This window comes from Gaeumannomyces tritici, assembly GCF_000145635.1.
Source record: "Gaeumannomyces tritici R3-111a-1 unplaced genomic scaffold supercont2.2, whole genome shotgun sequence".
Taxonomy (NCBI): domain Eukaryota; kingdom Fungi; phylum Ascomycota; class Sordariomycetes; order Magnaporthales; family Magnaporthaceae; genus Gaeumannomyces; species Gaeumannomyces tritici.
The window spans coordinates 5,723,095-5,750,729 of NW_008804546.1; the positions used below are offsets into that span (position 1 = coordinate 5,723,095).

General features: G+C 58.6%; 9 protein-coding genes across 9 annotated transcripts; 5 read left to right on the plus strand and 4 right to left on the minus strand.

Moving 5' to 3' along the window:
- Positions 1-515: 515 nt before the first annotated feature.
- Positions 516-2,889, plus strand: GGTG_04483 (hypothetical protein; the record flags this gene model as incomplete). The annotated part of the gene is made up of 3 exons (XM_009222280.1): positions 516-883; positions 944-2,177; positions 2,274-2,889. Exons 1-3 carry the CDS (start codon positions 823-825, stop codon positions 2,887-2,889), a joined length of 1,911 nt encoding a protein of 636 aa, XP_009220544.1. The 5' UTR covers positions 516-822.
- An 822-nt stretch (positions 2,890-3,711) lies between these two features.
- GGTG_04484 (hypothetical protein) lies at positions 3,712-4,275 on the plus strand (the record flags this gene model as incomplete). The annotated part of the gene is made up of 1 exon (XM_009222281.1): positions 3,712-4,275. One exon carries the CDS (start codon positions 3,712-3,714, stop codon positions 4,273-4,275), a length of 564 nt encoding a protein of 187 aa, XP_009220545.1.
- A 274-nt stretch (positions 4,276-4,549) lies between these two features.
- Positions 4,550-6,275, minus strand: GGTG_04485 (hypothetical protein). The gene has a single exon (XM_009222282.1). The coding sequence runs from the start codon at positions 6,173-6,175 to the stop codon at positions 5,207-5,209; it is 969 nt and encodes a 322-aa protein (XP_009220546.1). The 5' UTR covers positions 6,176-6,275; the 3' UTR covers positions 4,550-5,206.
- Positions 6,276-7,733: 1,458 nt separating this feature from the next.
- Positions 7,734-10,817, minus strand: GGTG_04486 (hypothetical protein). Its single transcript, XM_009222283.1, has 6 exons — positions 9,598-10,817; positions 9,255-9,489; positions 9,099-9,163; positions 8,309-8,844; positions 8,205-8,217; positions 7,734-8,122 (listed from the first exon to the last, which is right to left on the minus strand). Exons 1-4 carry the CDS (start codon positions 10,133-10,135, stop codon positions 8,429-8,431), a joined length of 1,254 nt encoding a protein of 417 aa, XP_009220547.1. The 5' UTR covers positions 10,136-10,817; the 3' UTR covers positions 7,734-8,122; positions 8,205-8,217; positions 8,309-8,428.
- A 2,052-nt stretch (positions 10,818-12,869) lies between these two features.
- GGTG_04487 (hypothetical protein) lies at positions 12,870-16,314 on the minus strand. Its single transcript, XM_009222284.1, has 2 exons — positions 15,694-16,314; positions 12,870-15,625 (listed from the first exon to the last, which is right to left on the minus strand). Exons 1-2 carry the CDS (start codon positions 16,171-16,173, stop codon positions 13,361-13,363), a joined length of 2,745 nt encoding a protein of 914 aa, XP_009220548.1. The 5' UTR covers positions 16,174-16,314; the 3' UTR covers positions 12,870-13,360.
- A 1,399-nt stretch (positions 16,315-17,713) lies between these two features.
- GGTG_04488 (hypothetical protein) lies at positions 17,714-18,113 on the plus strand (the record flags this gene model as incomplete). Its single annotated transcript, XM_009222285.1, has 2 exons — positions 17,714-17,853; positions 17,945-18,113. The coding sequence occupies 2 exons, from the start codon at positions 17,714-17,716 to the stop codon at positions 18,111-18,113; spliced, it is 309 nt and encodes a 102-aa protein (XP_009220549.1).
- A 548-nt stretch (positions 18,114-18,661) lies between these two features.
- GGTG_04489 (hypothetical protein) lies at positions 18,662-21,673 on the plus strand. The gene has a single exon (XM_009222286.1). The coding sequence runs from the start codon at positions 18,898-18,900 to the stop codon at positions 20,905-20,907; it is 2,010 nt and encodes a 669-aa protein (XP_009220550.1). The 5' UTR covers positions 18,662-18,897; the 3' UTR covers positions 20,908-21,673.
- Positions 21,674-21,996: 323 nt separating this feature from the next.
- Positions 21,997-23,142, plus strand: GGTG_04490 (hypothetical protein; the record flags this gene model as incomplete). The annotated part of the gene is made up of 1 exon (XM_009222287.1): positions 21,997-23,142. The coding sequence occupies one exon, from the start codon at positions 21,997-21,999 to the stop codon at positions 23,140-23,142; it is 1,146 nt and encodes a 381-aa protein (XP_009220551.1).
- GGTG_04491 (HET-C protein) lies at positions 23,090-27,412 on the minus strand. The gene is made up of 5 exons (XM_009222288.1): positions 26,424-27,412; positions 25,629-26,340; positions 24,946-25,549; positions 24,793-24,869; positions 23,090-24,722 (listed from the first exon to the last, which is right to left on the minus strand). Exons 1-5 carry the CDS (start codon positions 26,569-26,571, stop codon positions 23,888-23,890), a joined length of 2,376 nt encoding a protein of 791 aa, XP_009220552.1. The 5' UTR covers positions 26,572-27,412; the 3' UTR covers positions 23,090-23,887.
- Positions 27,413-27,635: the final 223 nt, after the last annotated feature.

The window sequence follows — 27,635 nt, forward strand, 5'->3', positions numbered from 1 at the left end:
AGTGGCTGGCGACACGTCAAATCACCCCCAACGCGCTGTACCCATATTTGTTACACTATACAGGGCCCTGAGCAATGAGGGGAAGTAGTATTGTCGACGGGTCGAGTTGGATGGGATCCAGGATGGCGCAGAAGGCAGCGCATCGCCACTGTCCACGACCTGCCAAGGGCACGTCCGCACCGAATGCAGCCGGGTACAGACGCCAATCACAACCTCCTGGACCTATCGGGTCCACCACACCGTCAGCCCTCCAATATGGCGCCGGAATCCCGACGGTTTCCCCGCACGAAAATAATGCTCTCCTCCTCAGGTAATGGGCCGGACCGGGCGTCTAGCCAATGACAGAATCATGGTCGTATCGCTCGTAGTACAGAACTGATGCCAGCCAGTGATGCCGGGACGGGAGTTGCTAGCGCTACTGGGAGGCGTCAGCCACCGAAGCCATGTGCGATGTATAAGACATGCATCCCACAGCTCCCTGGGACAGAATACCACTGGTCTCGAGCCGTGGGTGTCCCGCGATCTTGACCGCAGCCTTGGACCATTCGGGACCACACCATCCATCGGACCTCACCGCGGCAAGGTAGTGACTCCTTCGCTCTTCTCCGTAAAGCGGGCGCTAGAGCACCACCGGGCGACCCACCACTCGGCCATTCGGCGAACCCCTCACAGACGCCGAAGCCAACGATTCGCGGTTCGCTGGAGCCTAACCTGCAACCTCGACCTAAACACCCCCTCCATCGCCCTGCGTTTCGGGGAGATTGCCTCCTTGCTTCATCCAGCCAAGTCACAATCTCTCGTCGCTAGGCCAGGCCCGCAACCATGGGCATCTCCAACCGACTGCCGCAGGATTTAGAGGAGGTTGATGTGATAATCGCAGGCGGCAAGTGCAATCCGGGTCTCCTCGGCTCGCCCTTGTACTGACATTTACTCGATCGCGCAGGTGGGACGGCAGCATGTGTCATAGCAGGCCGCCTTGCGGAGGAGCTGGGCCCGGATGTGAGCATCCTCGTCATCGAGCGAGGCCGTGACAACTTTGATGTCCCCCACATTATCCACCCGGTGTTTGCGCCCGCCAATCTCCTGCCCGAGATGAAGACGGCGATCTTCTACAAGGGCCGCAAGTCCGAGGAGCTCGGCGGGCGCGAGCCTATCGTCGCGAGCGGCGGCACGCTCGGCGGCGGCTCGTCCATCAACTTCCTGTTGTATACTAGAGCCCAAAGGTCGGATTTTGACGCGTGGAAAGCTCCCGGCTGGAGCACAGACGAGCTGCTTCCGTTCTTGAAGAAGCTAGAAACCTACCACGGCCCCGGGTCCCCGGCGGTGCACGGCTACGAGGGCCCCGTCCAAATCTCTAGCGGCACCTTTCGCTCCGAGCGGGTCGAGGCCGAGTTCCTCGACACTGCAGCCAGTGTCCTCGACGTGCCCCAGATGGTCGACCTCCAGGACCTCGACTCCAACGACGGGGTCGGCAAGTGGCTCAGGACCGTCTCGCCGGTGACCGGCCGGCGCCAGGACGCCGCGCACACCTACCTCCACCCCAAGCTGCGCGACATGGACACGGGCCTCCCCACCAACGACTACCCCAGCCTGCACGTCCTGACGGAGCACCTCGCCGTGCGCGTGCTGCTCGAGGACCGCGTCGACGCCCACGGAGCCGCCTCGAAGCGGGCCGTCGGCGTCGAGCTCACCCCGACCCCGGAGTTTCTGGCCGCCGCCGACGGCGGAAGCAGCGGCCTCCCGGCCACGCAGCAGCAGCCCCGCGTCGTCCGCGCCCGCCGACAGGTGGTCGTGTCGTGCGGCGCACTCGGGACGCCCGCCACCTTGGAGCGCTCCGGCATCGGGGCGCCCGTGGTGCTGGAGCGCGCGGGCGTGCCGCTCCAGGTCCCGCTGCCCGGCGTCGGCGCCGACTACCAGGACCACCACCTCATGATCTACGGGTACGAGTCGGCGCTGGAGGAGCGCGAGACGGTCGACTCGCTCCTGTCGGGCAGGCTGGCGGCGGCCGACGCCGTGCAGAGCGGGCGCCTCGGGTGGAACGGCTACGACGCGTGCTCGAAAATCCGCATGAAAGCGGCGGATGTGGCCTCGCTCGGGCCCGACTTTGAGACTCCTTGGAACCGGGACTTCGGCCACGACTCCAACAGGCCCGATATGCTCTACGTCGCACTGGCAGGGTCAGTTGATCATATGCTCCACTCCTCCCTCACAGGTCCCCTCACGTTCTTGCTCGAGCTGACATCACCCACCATGAACGCTACCTACCTGCCTAGACATGTGCATGCTGCTATGCTTCCCAAGGGCCAGTATCTCGCTCTGGGGACGTACAGCGCCTACCCATACAGCCGCGGATTCGTCCATATCAGCGGGCCGTCCGTGGCGGACCCGCTCGACTTCGAAACGGGCTACTTCAAGGACGAGCACGACATCGACGTCAAGAAGATGATCTGGGCATACAAGAAGCAGCGCGAAATCGCCCGCCGCATGCCCTGCTTCCGCGGCGAGATCCCGAGCGGTCACCCGCCATTCCCGCCGGGGTCCAAGGCGGCCTGCATCGGGCTCGCGGCCGCCCCGGTGGCGGCCGAGGTGCGCGACGTCGAGTACGACGCCGAGGACGACCTGGCGATCGAGCGGTTCATCCGCGAGCAGGTCGCGACGACGTGGCACAGCCTCGGCACGGCCAAGATGGCGCCCCTCGAGCAGGGCGGCGTTGTCGGCCCCGACCTCTCCGTGCACGGCGTCCAGGGCTTGAAGGTCGCTGACCTGAGCATCCCGCCCGAGAACATCGGCGGGAACACGTGCAACACTGCCTTTGTCATTGGGGAGAAGGCTTCCGACATCATTCTGAAGGAGATGCGTGCGGTGGCGGTCAAGTCTGGAGCAGTATAAGCTATTTCTGGCACCTTTGTTAGAACGGTACTTGATCGGTGACCAAAAAAAGCACGGCATCAGGTCTTTGCTGCTGGATGAAGTTAGGGGTATGGGGTCCGTCAGGATCGCTGAGCTCATGCCAGTAGCATTCGAAGCACGACTGAGAACAAAGCAAATGGCCTATTAAAAATATATTAATGCTATATCTGGCATAAAGGACGTGGCTGGAATGGGCTCTCCGAAGCAACAAAGCGCTTTGCTAAAAACTACCGAATGAGGGCTTGCTTGTGTCCTTCGTGGTTTTTTGTAAATTGCGGAAAAACAAAGAACTGACCCTTTTTTTTATCAAACGACCTTACCAACTCTCCAGCAACGTGAATCTTTTAAGACTGTGTATGAAAGTCACGAGAGACTCTCTCAAGCGATCCATATTTTCTTCAACACAGCACGAAGCCTAGTATCACCATCAATTTCTCCCTCAAAACAACACCAAACCCTACCAACAACCGCACCTCAACCAAAGCCAGTAGTAACACCCACCAACAAACCGCACCGAGACCAAATTCAATCTCAACACTCATCGACGGCGCCACCATGGTTTTATTTTCCAAGCTCGCCCACGTTTACTTTCTCGCTCGGTGCAACACCGAGTACAAGCAGGTACTTGCCTGCCAAGAGAAGGTGCGCAGGTCCCATCGCGCCCTAAACAATGCGCAATCGGCCCTACTCAAGGCCACCACTGAGGTCGATAGAGATTACGTGATTCTGGCACTTGAACTAGATGGCCTCCCGGCTGCCGGTCTCGGCCGCTGCTTCGCCTTCGAAGACTAGGATGAACTGATGGCGGAGCGGCTCGTGAACTTCGATTCTTTGCTGGACCGCTTCGATGAATGCGTCTCGGATGTGGGGAGCAAGGCCGAAAGCCTGTTGCACGCAAATTCGGCTGAAACCAGGGCCCTGGTGAAGTTCTACGACCCGGCTAGACCCGGTGCGACTTGGTGGGGTAAAGCCGGCCGCTGGCGCTCCAAGGCCTTGCAAGGGCTGCGCAGCAACAAGCAGGACTACTACAAAGGCGTATCTCTGTTCAGCACCGCACCGGGCATCTCCAAGATGTATGTCAACGCCGTGTTGGCACGAGTTGACGCACAGCACCAAGCCCTCACGTCCAAGATCGCGTGCTCGAACATGCGCGTCGTGAAGGAGGCTGCCCAGCTTAAGATGCAGTGCGTCGAGAATCCCAACACCATGGAGGAGCGTGCCCAGAAAAGGGCCAAGGCGCGGCGCATTCACATGATTAAGAATGGGGATGGGGATCTCCTCGCCCAGCTGATCAGTCCGGAGGAGTTTCAGAAGCTCCTTAAGGAGAGCGAGGAGAGCGAGGAGAGCGAGGAGACCAGCAAGTGAGCCGTCTTGGGGTGGATTCTCTCCAAGATCGCGTTTTTGCCCGTGTTTTTTTATTGCTTTTTTACCATTCCTTTTGCGTTGAGTCCTTCATTTTACTGCCTTTCATTTTTATTCTAATTAGCTTTGCTCCCTTATTTTTCTTGTATAACACCGCGTTCTGATTTTCTTCTTTATCTTTCTTAATCCATATTATCTGGTGTCATTCTATTTCTTCAATTTTCGTTATGCCTTCCTTAATCCTTATCCGTTTTCTGTGGACCTGGGGATGATAAAGGGGGAACGTGGCGGGACTTAAAGACACCCATGGGGCTTAAGCGTCAATACATCTGTCTAGATTACAAGCTCGGAATGTAAACATGCAACGCACCTCGGTAGCCACTTAGCCACTTAGGTAGGTATCAGGTCCTCGGATGCACTACTGGATTACCGCCCAATATAGGTACCTACCGAATTACTTAATATGTCGCTATTAATACTGTAAAGGGGAGTACAAAGAGAACGGCAGCAATGATACCGAAGATTGGGGTCGTGCATGTGAAACATCTTTATAGCACATACCGTTTAATTCCCACGATCCTTTCGTTGCAACTCCATTGCGCCACACAAAGGCCAAAAGTGAAGCCTCACGTATCAGCCAGAGGGCTGGCGATCGGGTCAAATATCCTCTGCGACAACCTTCAGCTGTAGATGCCCCACCGGTAGATATGGCCACGATCCTCAAGAACGCGACGAGCGCCTCATTGCTCGCCAATGGGCCCTGGTGTCCAAAGCCAATGTAGAGCGGGTGTGACGGAAAAAGAAGAGAAAAACAACACCTACCAAGCTCTGCAAGCTTACCTGCCTTGCCCTGCTACATGTTTTTTTGACTAAATAATTCCTCCCACAAAATAACCCTCTCCTTCACCCCACAAGCCTCCCACCCATCAGCAGCCTACCAGGCACAAGCATCAAGCTCCTTCTCCGTCCACTCCCAAAGCCGCTCCGCCATGTCGTCGTTGCACGCCTGCGCCGACCCTTTGCCCGTGACGGCGACGGGGGTGTAGTACTCGCCCGAGACGACGCCCTCGCCCCAGCACGCCCACAGCTGGTTCAGCGCGCCCTTTCTGGGCCCGGGCATGACCCAGGGCACGATCAGCTCGATCAGGCGGCCGATCCAGGGGTACGACTCCTTGGGCCCGCGCGTCAGGCCCGTGTTGATGGCGCCCGGGTGGACCGCCACGGCGGTGATGGATGGGTGGCGGCGGGCCAGGCAGCGGGCGTGGTGGATGTTTGCCAGCTTGGACACGCCGTAGCGCCCCAAGGACCAGCGGTCGGCCTGCGGCGTCTTGTACGCCGGCAGCGCGTCGGCGGTCCACGGGTCGGCCGTGCAGAACTTTTCGCCCTCAGACGCGAGGTTCACGACGCGCACGTCGGCGGCGGCGGCATTGCCACCCACCCCGCCCGCACCAGCCGTGCGTAAAAGCAGCGGCAGCAGCAGGCGGGTCAGCAGGGCGTGCCCGACGTGGTTGACGCCGAGCTGCAGCTCGTAGCCGTCGGCGGTGACGGCCGGGGCGGTGCCCATGATGCCGGCGTTGTTGCACAGCACGTCGAGGCGGTCCGTCTGCGCCAGCACCGAGGCGGCGGCGGCCTTTATGCTGGCGAAGGAGGCGAGGTCCAGCTGCACGAATGTGATGAGCTTGTGGGAGCCGGGCACCTCGCGCTCGATGTCCTCGATGGCGGCGTGGGCGGCCGCCTCGGAGCGGGCGCAAAGGAAGACTCGGGCCGGGCCGTGCTTGCAGGTCTGCAAGACCGTTTCTTTGCCCAGCCCGATGTTGCCGCCCGTGACGAGGACGACCCGGCCCGAGAGGTCGGGAATGTCCTTGTCTGGGTTAAAAGATTTGCCGCCGCCGAAGAAAAACATGTTGTATGCCGACGTGGGATCTTGGCTGGTTGTTTCGATTGAATGAATTGAGCGCGTCCCTGCAGGAATTTCCTGGGGAAATGGTTCCGCAGCAGAGCGTGCAGCCAACCTGGCTCTCCAGGGTTAAGGGCGGGCGGTAAAAGCTGATCCATCTGGCCCAATCTCACCCCAAACCCAAACCATTCCCGCTCCGGAAACCCCAGTTCCCATACAGCCAACCACTCGACGGTGATGCCTGATGTTCCACCCGAAAGTGAATCCTCAAAAGGCGCACCACAGTCTCGGCTATGGACGGCAACCCGTTGGGCGAACACAAAAGCGATTCACTCAACTGAGGGACCGAGAAACGTCCCAGCACTCTGGACGCCAGGCTTGGCGAGGACAGGGGGCAATTTGATCAGCCCGCCAAGCAATGTTCCACATGTGGTCGAGACCCGGGAGCCTCCCGGATTTCACGTGTCGCTCCGTCCCGACGCATGAGCACGTCCTGGTAATTACCGTCGTGTGCACCGCCCGCAGTCCGCTGTTCCATCGCAGTCACATTTCCTGAGGTGGCGCAAACCACTAGCCAGCCACCCGTCTCGCTCAAGCCCGTTCGGCGAAAGCAGGTTTCCAGCGGACCCGGTGTCTCGATTCCCCGTTCCAAGTTCAACTCGCATGCGAAGGCCCTGCCACGCCCCAAAAAGCCGGCAGGGTTGGCCCGCACCCAAAGCGGGCTACCGAGGAACAAGTGCATGCATTGGAGGCCTTCCTTGAAGATGACGCTCGTCACCGCCAAATCCCTTGGGCTGACCTTCGCTGGTTAGTCCCTGGCTTTTCAGATTGGGGTCGGGATGCAATACATACTTTTATGCACTCCTTTTAGTATAAAAGGATGCCTCAAGGTACCAAGCTACCCCTTACGCCCAGGATCCGGCAAATGAGGCTCAATCTTGCAAATTGGGCTTTATCACGTTGGCCAACAGAAGAGCATTGGGTGCAGGCCGGGGTTGGCCCTATCCTTTGGTCTGACGAGGTTTGGTGCTTTAACCAACCCCTCAAAGGCCACCGCTATCTAACAATTAGGCAATGCGAAGACCCGGCTACTTTTGCACGCATCAAGCAAAAAGGTCACGGCTTTATGTTTTGGGGCTCGTTTGCAGGCAAAGTCAAGGGCCCGACCTACTTTTGGGCTGACGAGACAGGCATTGACGCCCCCGAGTACTGCAGGCATATAATCCCTATCGTTTTTGACTGGCTCGAGGCCCAGGAAGTCCGAGGCTGTCGGCCACCGTATTTCCAGCACGACAACGCGTCTTCACACTCCGCTAAAATGACCAAGTTTTGGCTTCGGGATCTCGAGATAATGGTGGTTCTCTGGCCTCCCAATAGCCCGGACCTTAGCCCTATCGAAAACGTATAGGCCTGGATCAAAAATTGGCTGGATTTGCATTATAATATACAAGAACTAACACCTAGGCAGCTTCGATCAGCGGTTTAGGCTGGTTGGGATGCGGTGCCAGTCGATTTGCTTGAGAGCATCGCGCGTTCAATGGTCAAGAGGCTCAAAGCGGTGATAGCCAACAACGGTGATCATATTGATTATTAAGCGGTTAGTCACAATACATTTGTTTCTACTACAGATTGTGCGGTGGCCTGTGTACCCCTAACTTGACCCCTCACGCATGCTTATCCCTGACAAACCACCCTGGAATCCAGTCTCCGATTTGACGCAAGCCACTGGCGCGCAAAATCCCGTCATGCAGCATTGACCTTTATCTGCCCCCCGCTGCTGCTAATAAGCTCACCTCCCTAACCTAGCCACCAGCCTAGGGCCTATCCCACGATACCCCGGCTAGACAAGGCGTTGTGTCGGAGGCAGACGGGTCCGGGTCCTCCGCGTTCGGGTGGCCTTTGCAGCCCCGATGTAATGGCACGACCAGCAGACTGACGGAGACCGCTGCTGGGCTATGGAGTCCAATGGCCTGTCATTTAACAACCAAGAGGCCCGAGAATAGACTTTGCCAGCGTCGTACGAATGAATGCCTACCTACTGTTCAGGACTTGAACAAGAAAATATCGTGAGTATATTGCCATCCTAAGAGAAGCCGTATCCAGTCTCGCTCAAAAGAAAACGTAAAGAAATAATCGTACAAGAATCGTGGCCGTACCAAGGCGCAAAGTTTTCCAGGTCGCCAAGCTGTATCAAACGGCATCTTTTGTCGAATTACCCTTCGTATTTACCATACCCGAATTTACCGCCCCATGCGGCACTTATCGCACGTAAACCTTGCGCTCGGGGCCGTCCTGCCACATCATCTCGTAGCTGTCGGCGATGGCCTCCACGTCCCGCCCGCGCCGGGGGTCCGCAGCGTGCGGCGGGTAGTGCTGGTACTGGCCGGCGGGGAACCCAAAGTCGTTGTTGCCGCCGTGGGCGCCCGTTGTGGGCGAGGCCTGGACGAAGGCGTGGTTGCCCAGGGCGCCGTGCTGGCCCTTGCTGGCCGCCGACGAGGAGACGCCGCTGCCGCTGCCGCTGCCGCTGCCGCTGCCGCCCTTGCCCCCTGCGCCCTTGACGTAGCCGCAGGATGAGGCCATGTCCCTAAACAGAACCCGCAGGACGGGGATGGAGGCCGCCATGATGGTGACGGCGGTCTCCGCCGCTCCCCAGGTGACCAGGCCCTTCCCCTCATCTGTGTCCAGGTAAAAAGCAATTATGTCAGCGATGCTGGTGCCGCAGTGCATACTGCGGTGTTTTTTTTTTCTTTTCGGTCTTCGGCTGCTTACAGCCCGGGTGGGGTGATGGGTGTGGGCTAAGTGCTAAGCGACTCCAGCTGGGTTGGGGTATTGCCCCCTCGGGCTTAGGTGCTGAGAGGGGCGGCCAGGGAGTCGCGTGGGGACACGCGGCCTGGTGCTAAGCGAGATGGGAAAAGACAGGCAGTCTTACACACGAAATCGACGGGGGCGAGAGTAGGCAGATATGAGGCCTTGACAAAAGCGGCAGCACCGGCGCTGTCAAGTTGAGTCAGTCAAATGCCTCGGCCTTGGGGGAGTTTGATGGCGCGCCTGTGGACATTGGCGGCCGCGGTCGGGAGGAACTCACAAGCCGCCCATGCTCATGGCCAGCGCAACACCCAGCTTCTCCTGCATCTTCAGGTTAAGGCCCATGATGACCTGCCATGGGACAAGGGCTAGGGCTATATCCGCGAGACCGGAGTATACGCTGGCAAAAATTCCGTATGAGATGTTTATTTTCGTATCCCAACATTGGCCGCCGACCATTAAGGGCGTCCAGGCCTTCGAGAAGGGGGTGCACTGGACCCAAAAGAAGATGGCGCCTGTTGAAGAAAAAATGAAAGAAATCCGAGTTAGCCACGAGACGAGGGGAATAAGAAACCCATGGTACAGATCTAGTATGGCGACTTTCGATATACCCCGGGACTTACCCAATGTCATAAACACGTTGATCGTGATAATAAGGAACCAGACAAACACTTTGGCTTTTGGGCCGGTGATGTGCAAGAGGGTCATGGCGAAGCTCGTTTTGCTCCACACCTGGCCCATGACGGCGACGGTGATGGTGATGAGGCCGTAGAGCGCCATCGTGTTGGAGTTCTCGATCGGAATGTCGTAGAAGTGCTTCCCGTAGCCCAGGCCCGTCTGGACCTGGACCATGATGGCGTTGAAGAACAGGCAGATGTAGGAGAGGAGGAGAACCCAGTCCTCGTAAAGCAGCCACCTGTTCTTGAGGATGCGGCAGTAGATGCGCAGGGCGAAGAAGATGGTGGCCAGGGCGAACAGGACCCAGACCGTGGCCTTGAGCTCGGCGCCCTTGTCGTCGTGCGGGAGCAGCGCGGGATCGAAGCCCGGCGGGAAACCGGGCCAGGTCGTGTTGCCGCCGGCGGTGGGCGGCGCGACGAAGCCTCCGGGTCCAGTGGTGGGCGGCGTCACGAAGCCTCCGGGTCCAGGCTGGCCTGATGACATGGCGGTATTTCTGGCGGCGGTACTAGTCTCGGATGCTGTGGCCTCGGTGGTAGTGTAAGCTCGGCTACTGGCTCTTTCTCGTATTGTTGCCAGAACAAAGTGCACCTGGTCCTCGGGCAGGGGATGGGCGAGGAAACAAACGATCCAAGGAATTGATAGATTAAGAAGCAAAAATGCCGTTCGGAGATATCAGCAGCTTGACAAAAGCTTCCCCTGCCACGTTCCCAGCGGGGGGCCGAGTCAAGCCCTGTAACGCTGGGCGGGCCTCCCGTTTATGTACCGGGTGGTCCGTGTTGGGTTGAGGTGGTCTCGAGAACTGCATCGAGGCGCTGGGTGAAGAATCCCGGGAGGGTGTGCCATCTTTTGCGCCTCGTGATCTCACCGAAGCGGAACAGCTCCCGGTGGGGTTGGAGCGGATATAGACGAGGAACGCAAACTGCTCACGAACTTGTGTAAACATCAGCCTGGCTTGATCTGGGCGGCGGAGCTCCCCAGAGCTACGGCTTGCTCCACAGAGGGTCACCCCTCTGCACTCCAGTGTTCACATCTCATCAAGTCATCCTTTTTTGTTCCTTTGGTAGAGTGTGTTTGAACGGATCAAGACGCGTGCAGGCACTGTTGTGCCACCCTACATGGAGGGTTTCGGGAGAAGACATCTCGTTCCCCTCCCTCATAGGCAAAGGGAAACAGCTTGGACAGCCACCACCAGAAAGCAATATTGTGTGCTCAAACTGCAGCTGCTGTGATCAGGGCTACAGCATCCTATCCCCGTCGCGGTTGTGTTTGGGCCGCCCCACGGTTGTGTGCTCGGCTCCGGCTAGCGTGCGTCGACAGGGGTGAGGAGAGGAGCTGGACCCAGCTCTGGCTTGTCTTGCCTTGACGCTTGGGCCTCCCATCTGCGGAGTTCACGGTTCGGGGTTGCTCACCCATGCAAAGCCGTCATGCTCATCTGCTTGAGGTTTGGTGCCAGTTTAGCCCAACTGTCGGGCAGCTAGGCTGTCGCTTCGTGCCGTCGTATCATCGTGGACGATTTGGGCTTGGCGCACACGCATGCCATTGAGGTCCAGAACTGCCGAACACTTCGCTGTCTCGTCGAAATCCGATGTGACCCTGACCCTTGTTTTCCATAACCAGCCCCTCTTCTCTCCCGTGTCATCTTTTGGGTCTTGGTGGTAGTCACCCCGTCGCAAAACGCCTCCGTGTCTGTCCCAACATCTCCGTTTTTGTTCCGAGACCACGGGAGTCGCGGTTGTTTCTGGTGACTGCTCAGTATTGCCGCGTGCGATCTGCATTCACAAGTGCCACATGGAGATTTGCATGTTGCGGTGCCGGGACAGCAACCGGCATGTGCCAAGGTATGCGGCGCACCGAGTCAGATCCATGTCGTCTACAGCCTCCTATGTCGCTGTCGAGTGTTTTCCAGGGATCACAGGACGGTCCTTGCAAGAGATGGGTGGCTTGGGGCTAGTGGTTAGGTGCCCGTTATGACGGGCATATTCGGCTAAATTCCCCCACAGTGCAACGGCGTGATTTCGGTTGGACGCAAACCCCTTCCCTAGCCCATCAATTCCCCGTCTAGGCCATCTATCGTATGCCAGAAGGACCTCATCCGCGTTCTGAAAACGGCACAAAGCACAAGAGAAGAGTCTCGCGGATCGCAAATCCAGGGTGAAAGTCTTGGGGTCCATTGAACCCCCGCTCCATTTTTATTACTATTTTTATTATTATTTTTATTACTATTCCCACTACTATTTTAATATTACTAAATATTAAACAGTTAAAAATCTTTTAAAATTTGTATAAATATATGGAAATTTTATGTAAAAAAAACAACTAACAATAACTAAATTAGTTACTTTAGTTAGTTAAAAAAGAACAAAGTTGGTCATTAGTTAGTCAAGCCAGTAACTAAGACTAAATTCCCAACCCTGGGTGGCGCCTCCCACCTATGTACCCAATAAATGGTGCGGCGTGGTGTCGCATCCGTGGTCTCGGCTGTTTTTTTGCCCGTTGCGCCTCACTCGCATCTCTCCATGTCACGAAACCCATGAGCAAGTCGAGAGTTCTCTATACAGAGAGTCAATCAACACGCGACCAAAGCTCGTCTATCCGACTAAGCGTCATGCACAATGCCAGCCGCCATGATGCCAGGACAACCGTCCATGTGCGCTGTGCGTTCATGCACGCTCGGGCTTCACCCGCAAACATCACAAAGCGCCTCCAATACTCTGCCGTGCCCCGCACCAACAGATATTGATGCATATGTCTTTTGTTTGACAACCTGTGCATTTGCACCACTCGAGGATGTTGGCGGACATCGGGAACGACAGGAGCCGGTGCGCACGGGGAGCACATCCATCGCAGGATTCATTGTCATGGACGAATCAGCCTCAGCCTGCATGTCCCATACCCCGCAATTCGTGTCCCGCACCAAACGGTTTGTGTGAGGTACTACGCTTGGCGATACCGGTCCAGATCTATCCATCGGGGTGGGCCGTGCACTCACGTGCCTGGGACCCACCTCACACACGGTTTCTCTAGCGTCACTCTATTCGGATGACACCCGCCATGCCGAAAGCGATGGCCTCCGTGGACCTGGGCTTGAGGAACTAAGGTTTGGCAGCTTGCCGGCGCCGGCGCTGTTAGTCCCTCTATCCGAAGCCCTGGATGTGTCTACCACGGCAGTACACCTTTCAAGGAAGCGTGATTTCCGGTAGTACGGCAAAAGATTTTGGGTCAACTCAGTGTTTGTCTTGCGGTTATCCAGATACTTATTTCTGCTATGCGTTGCATAGTAGATTTCCCTTCGATAGTATGTCACCGGACGCGACTAGGTGGTTAGGAGGACGAAGTCTCGTTGCTGGGAGCCCTGAAACTTTGAGATGTCTATATCCTAGGACGACTCCTGGTATTCTCTCCGGCATGATCGCCATTCTCCCCACCCTCATTAGGGTCGAGTATTGCCGCGATCTCCATAGTTCCCGTGAACCATATGCTGATCCCGATTCTAGCTAATGCCTCCAGCTTCCTCCCAAAAATAAAGCCATCATTTATGCGTTCGGAACCACCCTTCCCATGTCTCTGGGCGTAGCGCGCAAGGGGTCCCAATGGGTCATCACCACGAAACAGGCGCGAAGATAGAAGCAATCGACGTCCGGGAATCGAGCCAACTTTTGTACGGAACCAGCAAACACCCGGTGACGCTGGCCATCTCCTTCTCCGTCTTCACCACGCGGCCTCTGCCGGGACATCAAAGGCCCCGCCGTGCTTCGCGCTAAGGTGGTCGTAGCACTCGCCATCCGAATCGAAAGTGGCCATGCAGACCCAACAGATGTGCGTGCGGCACCCGCCGCACATCATGTGGTTGCACCCCTCCGTCTTCTCCATGGCCGTCTTGCACTCGGGGCAGTCCTTGACGCCCAGCTCCGCCTTGGCCCGCGCCAGCGCCTCGTAGCCGCCCGAGGCCTCCTCCTTGCGATCGGCGCACGTGATGCCCGGGTGCGCGGTCGCCTGGCAGCGCGTGCAGGTGGCCCCGAGGCACTCCGGGCAGGTGAAGACGACGGCGGCGTCGCTGCCATCCTCCCCGGCGGCGTCGGCGAAGACGCGGTAGATGTGCCCGCAGTCGGGCGTGGGGCAGTAGCCAAAGTCGGCGGGGCGACGCCGCACGTGTGACGTGAAGGCCGCCTTGAGCACGTCCTCGAACTCGGCCGACGGCAGGTGCTCTTTGAGCTCCGCCAAGGGCAACGGCTTCCCGCACGCGGCCGCATCCCCGACGCAGGCGACAAGGTGCCGCGCGCCCGCGGCCGGCTCCGCGCCGCAGAGGTCCGCGAAGCAGCCGGCGCAGTAGGCGTGCCCGCAGGACGTCACCACGACGGGCTCCTCGGCCTCGGTCCAGCAGACGGAGCAGTCCCTGCCGCCGGCGGGGTGGTCCTCGGACGGCGGATCGGCAGTCAGGGCCGGTCCGTTCTTGTTCGCTAGCATGGCGTGTATCTTGGCGCGGTCGCCCCCCGAGCCGCCGGAATAGAGGATGCGTCTCGGGTTGGAGACGATGTCCAGAGTGACCTTGTCGGCGCCGAGCTCCGCCACGAGCTTCTTAAACCCTCCGCGGCAGGCCCACTGGAACTCGTCGGGCGCCAGCTCGATGACAACAGCCTCGGAGGCCAGCTTTTCGAGCTGCGCTGTGATCAGCTCCTTGGCAAGCTGGCAGCCCTCGGTCCTGCCAAAGAGTCGGATCTGGCGCCGACGCCTGTCCCTGATAGCGGTGACACTATGGCTTTTGTTGATGCGATCGAGGATGTCGCGCCAAGACGCCTGGTTCTGGATGACGGTGCACCACGCATCCTTACCCACGTCCAGTAGGGTTCCTGCCACCGTCTCGGAAAGGCCTCGGTAGGCCTCAGCCACATTCTCGGATACGGCGCCCTCGAGCTTGAGGGTGACGTGTCCGTTGCTGGGCGGGTAGGCCACGAAGTAGACCTTCTTCTCGGACCAGAGCTTCTTCTTTTCCTGGAGCGGCTCTCGCAGGGTGCTATAGATGCGGGCCGGGATTTTGACCTTGACCGTGGTAACGTGCTGGACTGTGAGCTTGGCGGCAGACCCTGACGACGTACGCATTGCCCTAGCATCGCATCTTAGCCATGCTATTGACTTGCCGTTTAGCGCAGATTCCGCGGTTCTGGCGTCTTTCTCATTCCCGAACCGAGCCTGGGCCTTGACCCTTTTCCCACCCCCAGTCTCTGCCACGCTCCACATATCAAGCGGTCCGAACTGGAGCAGCCTTAACCTGACCGTAGATGTAACCTCGTCGGCGTTCTCGGTGTATGTCGGCTGGCCCAGCTCGACATGGGTCGGCATCCAGTGATCGGGTATCTGTGCCAGGATGTTCGCCTTGGTGACGGTCGGGTTTAGGTCGGACAGCCGTACAGTCCAAGTCCGACCATGGCCGATGAAAGAGGAATTGCCCTTATTGCTAGCGAGGAGACTAGCACCAACGTCCTGGTTCTTGACCTTGAAGACCTCGGATCTGAAATGGTCGCAAACCTTCTGTGCCACGCCTGGGGTCCGGAAATTGAGCCACGCGGTGCGCGTAGGACGATGCCAGGAGCAAAGAACCTTGCAGCAGTCGATACGGTGGAGGCCCGAGCCGGCCGCCATGGGGACGTCGATCCGGGTGGCACTGATATTCGAGATGCGTTCGGAAAGCCTGTCGCGAACCGCGGCGGCGAAGGACGGGTCCCTGACCTTGACGTCGGCGCTTGCCGCCCCGCCATTGGAGGCCTGCCGAACCCTCACACAGTCGTCCGGCGCTGTCAAGCCCAGATCACCCAGCAGCTGGATGACAGATGCTGGCGTGCTTTCTGAAGGGAGGTTGTCAAGACGAATAGCGGAGAAGTCGGAAGCTAGAGAAAGGTCGCTGACGGAGGCGCCTTCCGCGAACTTGACGACGGCTCCAGAGAACGCTCGCGTCCAGTCGTCGTGTGGATCGTCAAGCTTGAGATGGAATTCAACCTGCGTTAGTAAAGTTGAGGCTCATAATTCTCGTTAAAGTGATCACTAACCAAGCCATCTTTCACATCCAGTGGGGTTTCATCGGGTGTCGGCTCCTCGGGTAGGTTATCCTTAGTAGCAGGGGCATGCATGAATGGACAGCTGCTGCCATTCTTGCAACTCCCGGCGGCGAAGAAGCGACAAGGAACAAGGCTACGAGAGTCGACGGTGGCGGGCAGAGTTTCCGGTGCTGGTTTCTCGGTCTCGGTGGGAGTCGCCTCGGCTGGCAGGACAGGCTTGGCCGTTTCCTCGTGCAAAAAGGCACACCCGGCGCCCTTGTGGCACTTTCCGGCTTGGAAGAAGCGGCATATAGTGGCAGGGTTCTTCAAGTTGGCAGGCGGTGCGGCGGTGGTTTTGCGTGACGGCCGCGCCGAAGGGCTCTCTTGGTCGATCGCATGCGAGAATGGACATGCCGTCCCTTTCATACAACGTCCGCTCGCAAAGAAATGGCACGGCGCGGGGACCGACCGGATGGACATGGATCGCTCCATGAGTAGCAGGCGAGGCTGTTGCAGTAGCTCGGGGTTGATCTCGGATTTCTTTCAGATGGATGTTTGCTGCCGATCGTAGGAGGTATTGACTGTTTTCTAGACCACAAAGAGCGAGAAGAACTGCAGTTTGGGCTCCGAGGTTGAGTAGCTTTGCCGAGCAGGTTGGCTGCGGGTGAGCACGAGGTGATGTAGGTAGGTTGCCTCTACACGTGACAAAATAGACTGAGATCGAACGGGGCGGGGGACGCAGCGGTTTGCTCAGCTGTCATTGGTCTCAACTAGTGAGGTTGAAAGGCCTCCCGCAGGAGCCAACGTCGAATAAGGGAGGCAGCTTGTAAGGGCAAAGGGTCGATATCGAACCACGGTCGTTGTTACCAATGTAGCGGTCCTAGACCACGTACGCAGTGTTCGAGGTCGGGAAGAACCACGGATTCTTCATGAAGACTTGGGAGCCGCCCGAGTTATGCAGTGCCAAGGTCTCCCTAAACAACCTGCCTTTGGCTGCTTCGCCTGCATATGACCTGCTTCCCTGACGTCCAGGCAACAGGTCGGCTTGTTGATGCGCGCTATCACCTCTACTTTGGACGCACGAGCAATGCATGGGTGGTAGGCGTGAATGAAGTTTTGATATGCGCTGTGGGATTTATTTATGGCTATTGCCTTGAAGGTCTTCGCCACATGAGGGGCTCTCTCAATGAGACAAGTCTATACCAGTCGACATGCTATGAACAGTTTTCTAAGAATGGTTGCGACCGACTGGAGAAGGCTGGATGGATGGACGAGTGAGGGAGTATATTAACCGCCAGGGAATTGGGGTCCACCATTGCCTGGCTTCCTGGCACCCTGGGTAAATGTTTGACACTTGCATGTTGCTACCAAGGCGGCTAAGCAAACATGCGGGCACCCAGACGCCCGCACCATTCCAGGCGTCCGCCTGTTGAATTGATTTCCCCCCCCCCTGTATAAATCGGATCATTGTGTGCATTTTTTTTATCCTTAACTGTGGCCTCGCATGAAGGCAAGACGCCACGGCCTGCTTGGCGACCTGTACTGGGCGGTGCAGGCGCCTGTTCAGTTGAAGCAGGCACTTTCGGGTGGCTGAGTTCTTGATGTTCTGCAGGTTTATTCAGCCAACCGCCGAGCTCCAATCGGGTGTTTTCGTGATATGCGGGAGGCCGGCCGCCTTGCACCCAAACAAGGCCATGGTTTGAGGCAACCGATGCAAGGCTTTCTGGTGGGCATTTAGACAGAGGAGCAAACGGCTGAGGTCTTGTCGAGGATTCTATCCAGCAGATTGATAAATGTAACCGACTTCCCTTGTGGTTCCTTCATGTTCCCCGGAGCAATACAAGCAGCACAACCAACTTGAGCCGTTCCTGCCCTGCATCCCATCCATTTACAACCCCTCTCTCTTCCACACGGAAATCCCACACGGCCGACTTCCCCAGCCATATCCTCCCCACTGAGTCCCACTCCGGACGAAACCAAAATCCCAGCCGCAAAGACAGAGCTGCAGCTCGTCGCCCGCAAGGTCAAAGCCATGTCCACCGCCCTAACCATCTCGCGGCCGACGGTGGTGGCGCTATCGGCGCCCGCGTGCGTCAACTGCCGCCAGATGACGAAGCGCTTCATCACGCGGGCCTCGAACCGCAACGGCAACGCCGGCAGGCCCTACTACAAGTGCGTGCCATGCCGCAAGTTTGCGCGCTTCGACGACGAGCGTGGCAATGACGACCGAAACCCCCCCCTGCGACGGGTGCGGGTACCCCAGCAAGCGCCAGGTCGCCGGGAGGGACACCAAGGTTCCCGGGGGCATCCATTACGTGTGCAGCCAGGGCACCTGCGACTTTTACAAGCCGCACCTGAACAAAGAAGGGGAGCAGCTGGCCGTGGTGGACGCAGAGCTTTTAAGGTTGTTTATTAGCCTTAAGTTGGTCTAGGCATTCTGTTCGGGCATGGGGTGTTATTTGGACTTGTACGATATTTATGTATTTGGACACGAAGGTCCGGGTGATTTGTATCGGCTGGGTATGGGATGGTGGATTTCCGAGGAATGTTCTTTAACAATTGACTTTTCTGTGATGAGATGGGGTTCCAATGGAGGCCAATAAGCAGCACACCAACACATCTTTCAAGTAACAGGAAGAGGAAATGGGGAGAGAAGAGCGTTGTGTTACGTAAGATGTACGTATTTTCGCCGAATTCTGGGCGTAGGATTTGTTCGCTGCCCATTCCCAGACTGTCGGTAAGCTTCCCAGTTGCTGTGCGCTCTTTGTTGTGGATGTTCTATGTTTGGCATCAAGGACAGCAATCTCCAAGATCAACGCCAACCCGACCCAGAGATTGGTGTGGTGACAGCACTGGACAGGCGAGCCCAACAGAACGGATTGAAGCTGGGGCGGGTTCGGAAAGCCCCGAGCGCCACCCCGGCGCTACGTCAGTGTGCAGCAAGGAATATCCCGGGTCCGCCAGCGTCAATCAATTGGCTTTTCCGAGCTGGCAGTTTCACAACTCCCGCTGCGAAGCGATGGAGAGCGAGTGCTGCCCAAGAGCGCCAAGTCAACGCCGACTTTTGCTTCCTCTCCTCGCATTGCGTCGATTCCATCCACGCTCCTACCAGACAACCTACCTGCCCGCCCATAGCAAACGCCCAGTCCAGGGGAGCCTCCGCCGTTGCAATCCCAACGCTCCCTCGCTAGCGCTGAACAACGTTGAGCCGTCAGGATGGCGCTGCGTGCGCTAGCTAGAATGCCTCGCTGGGCCCCAAGGACCCGACCGCGACCGATACACGTCCGCTCGGCCAGTCCCGACACCCTCAGTGCCTTCATGGGCTTCATTGCGACTCTTGTTCACTCGACCTCGCACTCTCGTCTGGCGGGGCGCCACTGCAGGAGCTATAGAGTACCCCGACGCCCTCCTACCGACCCCAGCGGCCACGGGCTATGTCGTCACGACCATCCCCACCCCCTCGCCGCTACCGAGAGCGGCCCGTTCTCCCAGCGGCGCTGCTTCCATAACTATTTCGTCACGCACCTGCCTTCGTCGTCGCTGCACCCGGACCCGCGCCTCGGCTCGGGCCCGCACCATAAACTCCCCCGGAGCGCCTCCATACCCCACACCCCGGACCCAGGCTCCCGGAGCCTCCCCGCGGCGAGTCCGCCCGTGCCCCGGAACCTCCCGTCGCGGGACCTGACCGTCGTCCGCATCCCGCTGCGCAGCGCCAAGCACCACTTTGGCGCCCACAACTCGCGCGGCACCCGTGCCTACAACGAGGACGAGAACCAGGCCGGCACCATAGACCTGCCCGCCTTTGCGCGCCGCGCCCCGGTCAGCTTGTCGCGCTCGCGGAGACCTTCCTCCTCGGCCTCCAGCGGTGACAGCTCCGGCTCGGGCGAGGGGAGCGTGGCCGACAGCGCCAGCGGCGACCCGCAGATATTCTACTTTGGCGTGTTCGACGGCCACGGCGGCAACGAGTGCTCCGCCTTCCTGCGCGATGAGTTGCACGGCTACATCGAGGAGACGGCGGTGCAGTTCGGGCTCGGGAGCAGCTTGCGCCGCGGCCATCACAAGTTCGGCAGCCACAGCGTCGGCGGATCATCCCCGCCGCCGCAGCAACCCGAGATGAAGAGCGCTGAGGAGGTACAGGCCATGGTCAAAAACGACCTGGCCGAAGGCAAGAAGATCAGCAGCGACGACCCTGAGCCCGTGCCGGCCGATGTCCCCGCCGCGCTGCGCCTCGAGCGCGAGCTGCTGGCCGAGTACAAGGACACAGTCGGCGGCTACTTCCGCCGCTTTAAACCACCCCACTTCAGCCTTACCCGGACGACGTCGGTCGAGTCCACCACGCACCCGTCGTCCCCCGAGGCGGCGATGTCGGGCGCGCCGCCCGTAACCATCGAGTCTGTGCTGACGTACGCCTTCCTGCGCGCCGACCTCGACTTCGTGACGGCGCAGGCGCGCAAGCCGGACCGGGACGACGCGCACGTGGCCGACTTCCCCGTCAACCGCGACGAGGTGCTGGGGGCGCCGCACGCGCGGCACCACCACCACCTCGCCGGCGGCGGCGACACCATCGGCGGGCCCTCGCGCTTCAAGGGCGGCTCCACCGCCACCGTCGCGCTCGTGTCGACCCCGACGCCCCAGCCCTTCTGGCACCCGTCGGCCCACAGCACCCTGCTCGTCGCGCACGTGGGCGACTCGCGCGCCCTCCTCTGCGAGACGGCCACGGGCCTCGCGCGCCCGCTCAGCAACGACCACCACCCGTCCAGCCCGCTCGAGGCCCGCCGCCTGCGCCGCTTCTTCGCCGCCGGCGGCTCGCTCGCCACCGACTCGTTCGGCGAGGAGCGCCTGGCCGGCCTGGCCAACTCGCGCGCCTTTGGCGACCTGACCTCCAAACGCCTCGGCGTCTCGGCCGAGCCCGAGATATGCCGCACAGACCTAGGCCCGGCCGAGTACAGCTTCCTGGTCCTGGCCAGCGACGGCGTCTCGGGCACCCTGTCGGACCAGGAGATCGTCGACGTCGTCAAGGAGGCCCGCACCCCGGAGCAGGGCGCCCGCGACGTCGTCGAGTACGCCACCGAGGTCTCGGCCGACGGCGACAACGCCACCTGCCTCGTCGTCCGCCTCGGCGGCTGGGAGCGCCGCAGCGAGGGCGGCGTCGGCAGCCTCGGCACAAAGGAGATTCGCGACGTGCGCAGGGCCGAGGCCCAGGATCCCAGGCGGGGCAGGAGGTGATGGGGGCGTAAAGGAAACCTGGGTTAGACTTTACGTCTTTCCCTCATCTTGCACTTTTCCAGGCTTTCTCTCCTGATTCTCATATCCGCTGATCTTTTCCGTTTAAATTCCCCTCTTTTTTCTTTTCTTGTCGTAGCTTTTTGTCCACTGATGCATACCTCCACATTTGACTGCAAATAAACGGCCCGGCGGTATGGGGAATCTTTCGCCTTGTATCCTTTTCTCTGCCACGAACAAGCAAAAGATAGAAACGGTAGATTTAGCAAAAGCTCTGTTTCTGTCTCGGCATCTCTCTCACTCGCTGTACGGTCAAACCCCGGTGCTCTAATCTGAGATTTATTCCCTCAACCTATCTGCCTATGTGGAGAGGAAGTCCGACCATTCCTGCATGTCACTCATCTAAAGGCGGAAATCAGGTCCTCGTTTGGCTGCTTGTAAACACTGGAGCCGCGAGCAGTGCCGAAGTCAATGGCTCAGGGCTCTCCCCGGGACACTCATTGTCCAGAGGTAGAGCGTGTCTAGATCTGGGTGTAATTGTCTTGTCTTTGTTCATTTCTAATGTCCTTTCTCGTGGGCCAAGGCTTTTTATTCACATAACGCTACGAGCATGGAACAAAGGGGATAGGGAAGCAATCTTTGTGTGACTTGACAGTAAGGCAAGGCCTATTGTCTCGAGGATGAACTTGGGCTGCGGTGACATCCGTTAGATATAAATTTACATGCGGCTTTCTTGTCTCGTTCCCCGTCGTCATCTCTACCTACCATCCACTCCTCAGAATCTCCTTGTGGTCTGGTCAGATACCAGGACTTGCTCGCGTCGCCCAAGTACTTCATCCAAGTGCTTTAACCCACCTGATCTGCCACCCTCAAAAAAACATGGCTGCTCCGCAGCCCATCCTTAGGGGGGAGGTGGACGCGGCAATGATTGATTTTGAAGAACAAATCCTCAGAATGGCCACATGTCGGCCAATAAGCCAACACTTAACATTCTGGGAGGTACTAAGCAAGATTTTGGCGGACCAACAAGTCGATAGCCCTCAGTCGTGGGCGCTTGTCCGGCTTCTTGACTGGGCCAAACTCCAAGCAAGGATGGAGGAAGCAAGAGACTACCAGCTAGCGTACAGAGCCGACCCGCTACAATTGCTCGTGCGGGCTTCCGTCGACGACGGCAAGGGCGTGCCCCGGGTCGACAGACGCCCCGGCGAACTCATGTACGGAACCGGGGACTTCGACTCGTCCTGGGGCGCCGCCACCAGGCTGATCCTGAAGGCCATCGGGGACACGCCCGCGGCGAAGCAGGTCGTGATCCACGGACGCGACGTCGGCACCTTGGCCCCGAAATTCCTGGCCGCCGAAACGGCCATCCAGGGGTTTTCCGAGCGCACATGGCTGGACCTGCACGCCTGTGTCGAGGCCACGGCGAGAAAGTCCGCCGCGAGGGCGGAGCAATTCATTGGGCTCGCGCAGGCGCAGGTGCAAAACTTCCCCGCCGGCACGAGGCAGCAGCTCGAGCGGCCGTCGGTCGTGATGCAGGAGTGGGCCGTGCTGCAGCGGGAGCTGGTCTCGGCCGAGCGGCGGGTGCGCGATGCCCAGGAGTGGCTGGAGAAGTCGAAAGATAAACTAAACACCGAATCCCAGCGGCAGCCCATGCCCAACCAAGGGATGATCATTATCTGGCAGGAGAACATCGTAATGGCCCAGCGGCAGCTGTGCAAGGCCAAAAACCTGCAGATGAATGCCGAAAACGGGCCGAAAGCCATGGCCATCCGGGAGGCGGCGTCCACCGTCCATCGGGAGCTGCTGGCCTTGGCCTTCCCGTCGGAGCCCGGCCTCGCGGCCGCCGACGCTGACGAGCCCGACGGGACTTGCAATTACCATGCGGTAACGCGGTGGATACGGTCGAGCCGGGCCGCCCGCCCGCCACGGGTCGAGTGTCCCATCTGTCAAGAGGTCGAGTTCACCGCATGTCTGGGTAGCCTCTTCCCGATAGGATATCCCGCTATACCGAATACCGGCGGCGAAGTGGGCATTCTCATGAATGGATGCAAACACATCCTGGGAACCGAATGCTTCCGCGAAATGGAAAGAATCGCCAGCAAGGAACAGAGAAACCTTGTATGCCCCATTTGCCGCGCCAAAGTAATCCCCGATAAATGCATCTTATTGGAGCACGCTATCGGCGCGGAGTTTTCCAAGATCGCGGGAGAGCAGCGGGAGATGATGAACTCGGCATAATAGTCTAGGCTGGGCCGCAGAGGTGAGTTATGTCCGCCTTATCCGTCGCAGGCAATCGCCAATTAATTCATGATTTGTCCGCCAAGTGCCCAAAGAACTCGCAAGAGCCGGCTACCATGGTCAATTCCAAACAATAAAGCTTGTGCCTGTCCTCCGGACCAAAATCGCAGCAAATTCGCAGATAAAAAGCCCATTGTGCCTACACACTATCTCGCTACAAATCATAGGTGCTGTCTCCTCAAAACTATGGTTTTGCCATTATCTAGCCTTAATCATAAGCTCACTCTCGTTCTGAATCTCTAGGCCACGTCTATTATTTGATCTAGGAATGATCCTCGGGCACGGGACGCAGCAGTCCCTTCTCTAGCATTACCCGAGCTTATTAGGGAGGCTCTGACTTTATGTCTCGCGCGACGGCGTCCCGGTAAGTTGAGGAATACGCTGTCGTGGCTGTCAACAGACCCCTATATGCGTGCTGATGCGCGAATGTGTTCCGATGCGCGAATGCACTCTGATGAATGCGTGCGGTTTGATGAGCGAGTGCAATATTATGACCATATACGGATTGATGCGCAAATGCATTCTGATCATTTCGTCCGTCTGACCGAATCCCACGCCGATAAGCGGCATGCCTATGGCTGCGAAAACTTGTAGCACGAGGGTCTGTGGGCAACACACTTGTGCGGTAATCATGATAAACTGGACCATGGCCTTGGCTAGGATTGGCTTTGCCTCCATCTTGCACCTAGCGATACTGGCCAGGGTATCCCGACCATCCGCCCGGTTGTCCAGGAGGGGGTTGTTGCTGGTAAGGCGGCTGTTGTTGCTGGTACGGGGGCTGGCCTCCGTACATTGGCTGGCCATAAGGCTGCGGGGGTGGCGGCTGCTGGTAGTACACGGGTTGCTGAGGCGGCTGGTGGTGCTGAACCGGCGGGTACGCCTGGTGCGGCGGCGGCTGGTGATGGTGCTGCTGCATGTGTTGAGGCGGATGCTGGCCGTACGCCTGCGGAGCGTAACCTCCTTGGTGCGGAGGCGGCTGTTGTGGCGGTGGGGGCTGCTGCCCATAGGCGCCGTAGCTAGGCGACGGAGCAGGCGGCTGGCCGCCCTGGCTATAGGCGTATCCGGACGGGGGACCTTGGCCATAAGGAGCATGTGGCGGGGGCTGTTGCTGAGGCTGGGGCGTCCCTTGAGTTTGAGGACCCGCTCCCATGGCATTCATGTCGCGTGTTTTGACTTGCGCCCACAGCGAGCCCGACACCCTGCCGTGACCGCCCATCTCGGCGAGAGCAGCGGTGGGGAAGCCGCCACCGCCATGGTCATGAGCACGGTCGACGGATTTGGCCTGTTGGCCATTGACAAGGAGGTGGTTGCGGCCTGCCTTGACGGCCTCAGACGAGAGGAGGCGGCTGACCTCATGCTTGTGAGACCACTCGTTGAGCCAAATTCGGACAGTCTCGAACATCTGCTTCTGAATTTCGATCTGCTCGTTTCGCGCGGCAGGATGGTGAAAAGCGCGGAGGACATCATTGCAAATCTCGTCTACCGGCACATTAGGGTTCTCCCAGGCAAAGACAACACGCCTTGTATGCGAATGGTGATGTCAGTGGTTATTGCGCTTGTTATATCACGTCACACCCAAGGGGAACTTACGGCACTACGTATTGCACGATCGTCGACGCAACACGGCCAGCGCAGGAATTAAGGACGTTTGTGAAATGATCCTTGCTCTATAGTTAAACACGGAGTAAGAGCCTGGCCCTAACAAGTCTCGGGGTTATATAGCATGGAACATGGGTCACTTACCAGCATGGAATGCGTAGGGTTCGAGCACGTGGGGTCCTTCCAAGGCTCAAGCTGCGAGTTTGCACTAGCGGTGATGACGCCAGAGGAGCCATCCTTGAGCGTTTTGGACACCTGTTTGATGATGGGCTGAACGAAGGGCGCCAGCAATCCCATGATGTAGGCCGTCAAGGTTTCGCCAATGTGCTCCAGCAGCTTCTCCAGTCCTGGGATCTTGGAGATGGTGTTGCTGATAGCCCGCACAATCTTGTCACGGAACAGAAGGATGGGGTATATCCTGCCTGCCGTCTTGACGGGATCGAAGTTCTCACTCATGCCGGGCACATGGTTAGGGTTATTAGAATCCCGGCTGAGGTTCTCCTTCTCCTGGGCCGCCGAGGCGGCCTGCAGGTTTCGGGCCTCGGCGGCGAACCCGTCGCCAACCCCAGGGAGCTGGGAGATAAGCGAGACAAAACCGCCTCCGCCGCCGCCACCCGACGGGCCAAAGAGGCCGCGGTCAGTGGACCCGCCTGGGCCACCGCCACCCGACTTGGTTAGCTGTTGCGCATTTTGCAGAGCCGTGTTCATCTCGTCGACTTCGGACTGGGTGAAGTGGTCGGTTGCCTCCCTGGATACATCAAGTCAGTCTGGGTATGCAGTCAAGAGGTACGCAGGTACACAGCATATAAACAGTTGAGAATACGCACCCAATCACCGAGTGCAGAAAGTCGACCGCGCCGAATGTTCCAGTCACGAGAGGGTAAACCCTCCGGCCGTTGAGGTTAATCTCGGTCTGGGTGCCACAGTGGGGGAACACGTCGGTATGGCCCAACTCCCGCAGGGCCAGCTCCGTGTAGTTGGAGTGCGCAGGGAAGTCCTCCATGCAGTGCAGGGCCTGACCCAGGCACCTCAGGGCCTCGCAAAGGTCCTCGTCGCGGCCAGATCGCGCGCCGCTGGTGTAGACTCGACCGAAGTGGATGCTGCGCGCGAAACTCCAGCGGAGGTAGCCAGCACTGGTTGCCCAACCGCCGCTCTCGTTGGCAATGTAGTTCTTCATGCCGGTGCGCGGGTCAATCTCGAGCTCACGGGGGTCGACGGGGCCCCGTAGGCGAGGGTCGAACTTCCGAGCGTCGAGGTCGTCGGCATAGCCCAGCGGGTTGTCGATATGCTCCTCGGGACGATAGACGCCCAGACGCTCCTCAGTGGTCTCGTACTCCTCAGTCGCGTAGCCGAAGGACAGGAAGGACAGGACCCAGACGAGGATGCGGATGGTCGCGGAGTTGACGCCTTTGAGAGTGCCGACGTCGACGGCCTGCGAGTAATCGCGCAGCCAGTTGCCGTAGTAGACGCGAGAGATCTCCCTCGATTTCCACTTCTTGCCCCCGAGGAAGAACAGCGTTTGGAGCACATCCTCGATATCTAGAGTGGCTTCTTGTTAGCTGACCATTCACGAATCGCTGAAAGAGCTCGGGGTGCCCAATGGAGTTTCGACAGGGGCATACCGCCGTGTCGCCAGTTGTGGCCCTCGACCTGCGCGATGGAAGGAATGTTTCCGGCACCGAACGCTGCCACCTTGCCGGGCATTACGACGAGCATGATGCCCAGAACAAGAAGCACGGTGCTCCATTGGACTTGGAAGGTCGGCGCCATCGCGCGACAGTGGTCGGGAAGTAGTGTCCAAGAAACGTGGTAAGGAGAGGGCGCAGTGTGGCGGGAGGAAAAGAATTCAAGGAGTAAGAGTTGGGATGAGCTCGCGAACGTCGCCCAAAACAAAACTAAAACTGTCCTCTAGAGTCGCGCTGGGAGGGAGACAGTCGAGGTAAGCCAAGGAGGGGGTCCCCGCCTTGTGGAGAGCGAAAAGCTTCGAATTGCAGTTCCTGGTGGATGACGTCTGAGCGGCGACTTTTGCGATCACGGGAGGTGGGGTTCCACTCAGTACAGGCAAGAAGCTGGGGAGATAAGAATGAAGCAGCGCAGGAGGGAAGCTGGCAGTCCAGATACAAATTACAGCTCCACCGCTATTTCTCAGCAACGCTGCCGTCAGCCGCTTCCTGTCCGCGACAAGCCATTCCAGTCTGAGATGGTCTAGAGGCACCTAGGTGGCTCACCTGAATGCGCAGCAATGCATGCCAGCCACCCTGGCCACATTGCGTCAACCGAACTTGGGGGCGCGGGCTGACGCCAGAGACGAGGGCTGCCTGCCATGTTCGTTGATGCGCGAGCAACCAGAGCATGTCAGACAAAATTCTGCCTGTGGGCTTTCCGTTCAAGCCGTTCAAGGGATCCCTTGCCCATAATGTGCGTGATAACTACCCGGACAATTTGGCGACCAAGGATCCTGCGATATCCTCCGTCGAAAACCAATCCAACGACTTTTCCATGCATGTGAGAAGCCGCTCTTCATCCCACGCCAATGCAACACCTGCAAGCGCCATTGCAAACCATTTAGAGTTAAATTGGTGCAGCTCTTCCATGCCATGTCTGCGACGAGAATTATCAGATGGAAATATCTGCCTGGGCTTCCACTCCGCCGGGCCCGTTCATCTCCCGCTCTGCCGAAGAATCCCCAGCGGTGAAAGTCGATCATGCAACGCTAGACAGGGGTGTTTTTTCTGCGTCACTTATCGGGCCACTTATCGGGCAGGATAACGCCACCCTCGACCGTTTTCGCGGCGAATGCTCATTTCGCGTCCCCATTTGCAGACACCTTGAAA

Coding starts and splice junctions, on each gene's coding strand:
- GGTG_04487 (XM_009222284.1), bottom strand. CDS start 16,173: ATGGAGCGATCCATGTCCATCCGGTCGGTCCCCGCGCCGTGCCATTTC. Junction 15,626..15,693: donor TGGATGTGAAAGATGGCTTG/GTTAGTGATCAC, acceptor TTCCATCTCAAG/CTTGACGATCCACACGACGA.
- GGTG_04486 (XM_009222283.1), bottom strand. CDS start 10,135: ATGTCATCAGGCCAGCCTGGACCCGGAGGCTTCGTGACGCCGCCCACC. Junction 9,490..9,597: donor CAACGTGTTTATGACATTGG/GTAAGTCCCGGG, acceptor TTTCTTCAACAG/GCGCCATCTTCTTTTGGGTC. Junction 9,164..9,254: donor GCCATGAGCATGGGCGGCTT/GTGAGTTCCTCC, acceptor TCAACTTGACAG/CGCCGGTGCTGCCGCTTTTG.
- GGTG_04485 (XM_009222282.1), bottom strand. CDS start 6,175: ATGTTTTTCTTCGGCGGCGGCAAATCTTTTAACCCAGACAAGGACATT.
- GGTG_04491 (XM_009222288.1), bottom strand. CDS start 26,571: ATGGCGCCGACCTTCCAAGTCCAATGGAGCACCGTGCTTCTTGTTCTG. Junction 25,550..25,628: donor TTTCTGCACTCGGTGATTGG/GTGCGTATTCTC, acceptor TGATGTATCCAG/GGAGGCAACCGACCACTTCA. Junction 24,723..24,792: donor ATCGTGCAATACGTAGTGCC/GTAAGTTCCCCT, acceptor TTCGCATACAAG/GCGTGTTGTCTTTGCCTGGG.
- GGTG_04489 (XM_009222286.1), top strand. CDS start 18,898: ATGGCGCTGCGTGCGCTAGCTAGAATGCCTCGCTGGGCCCCAAGGACC.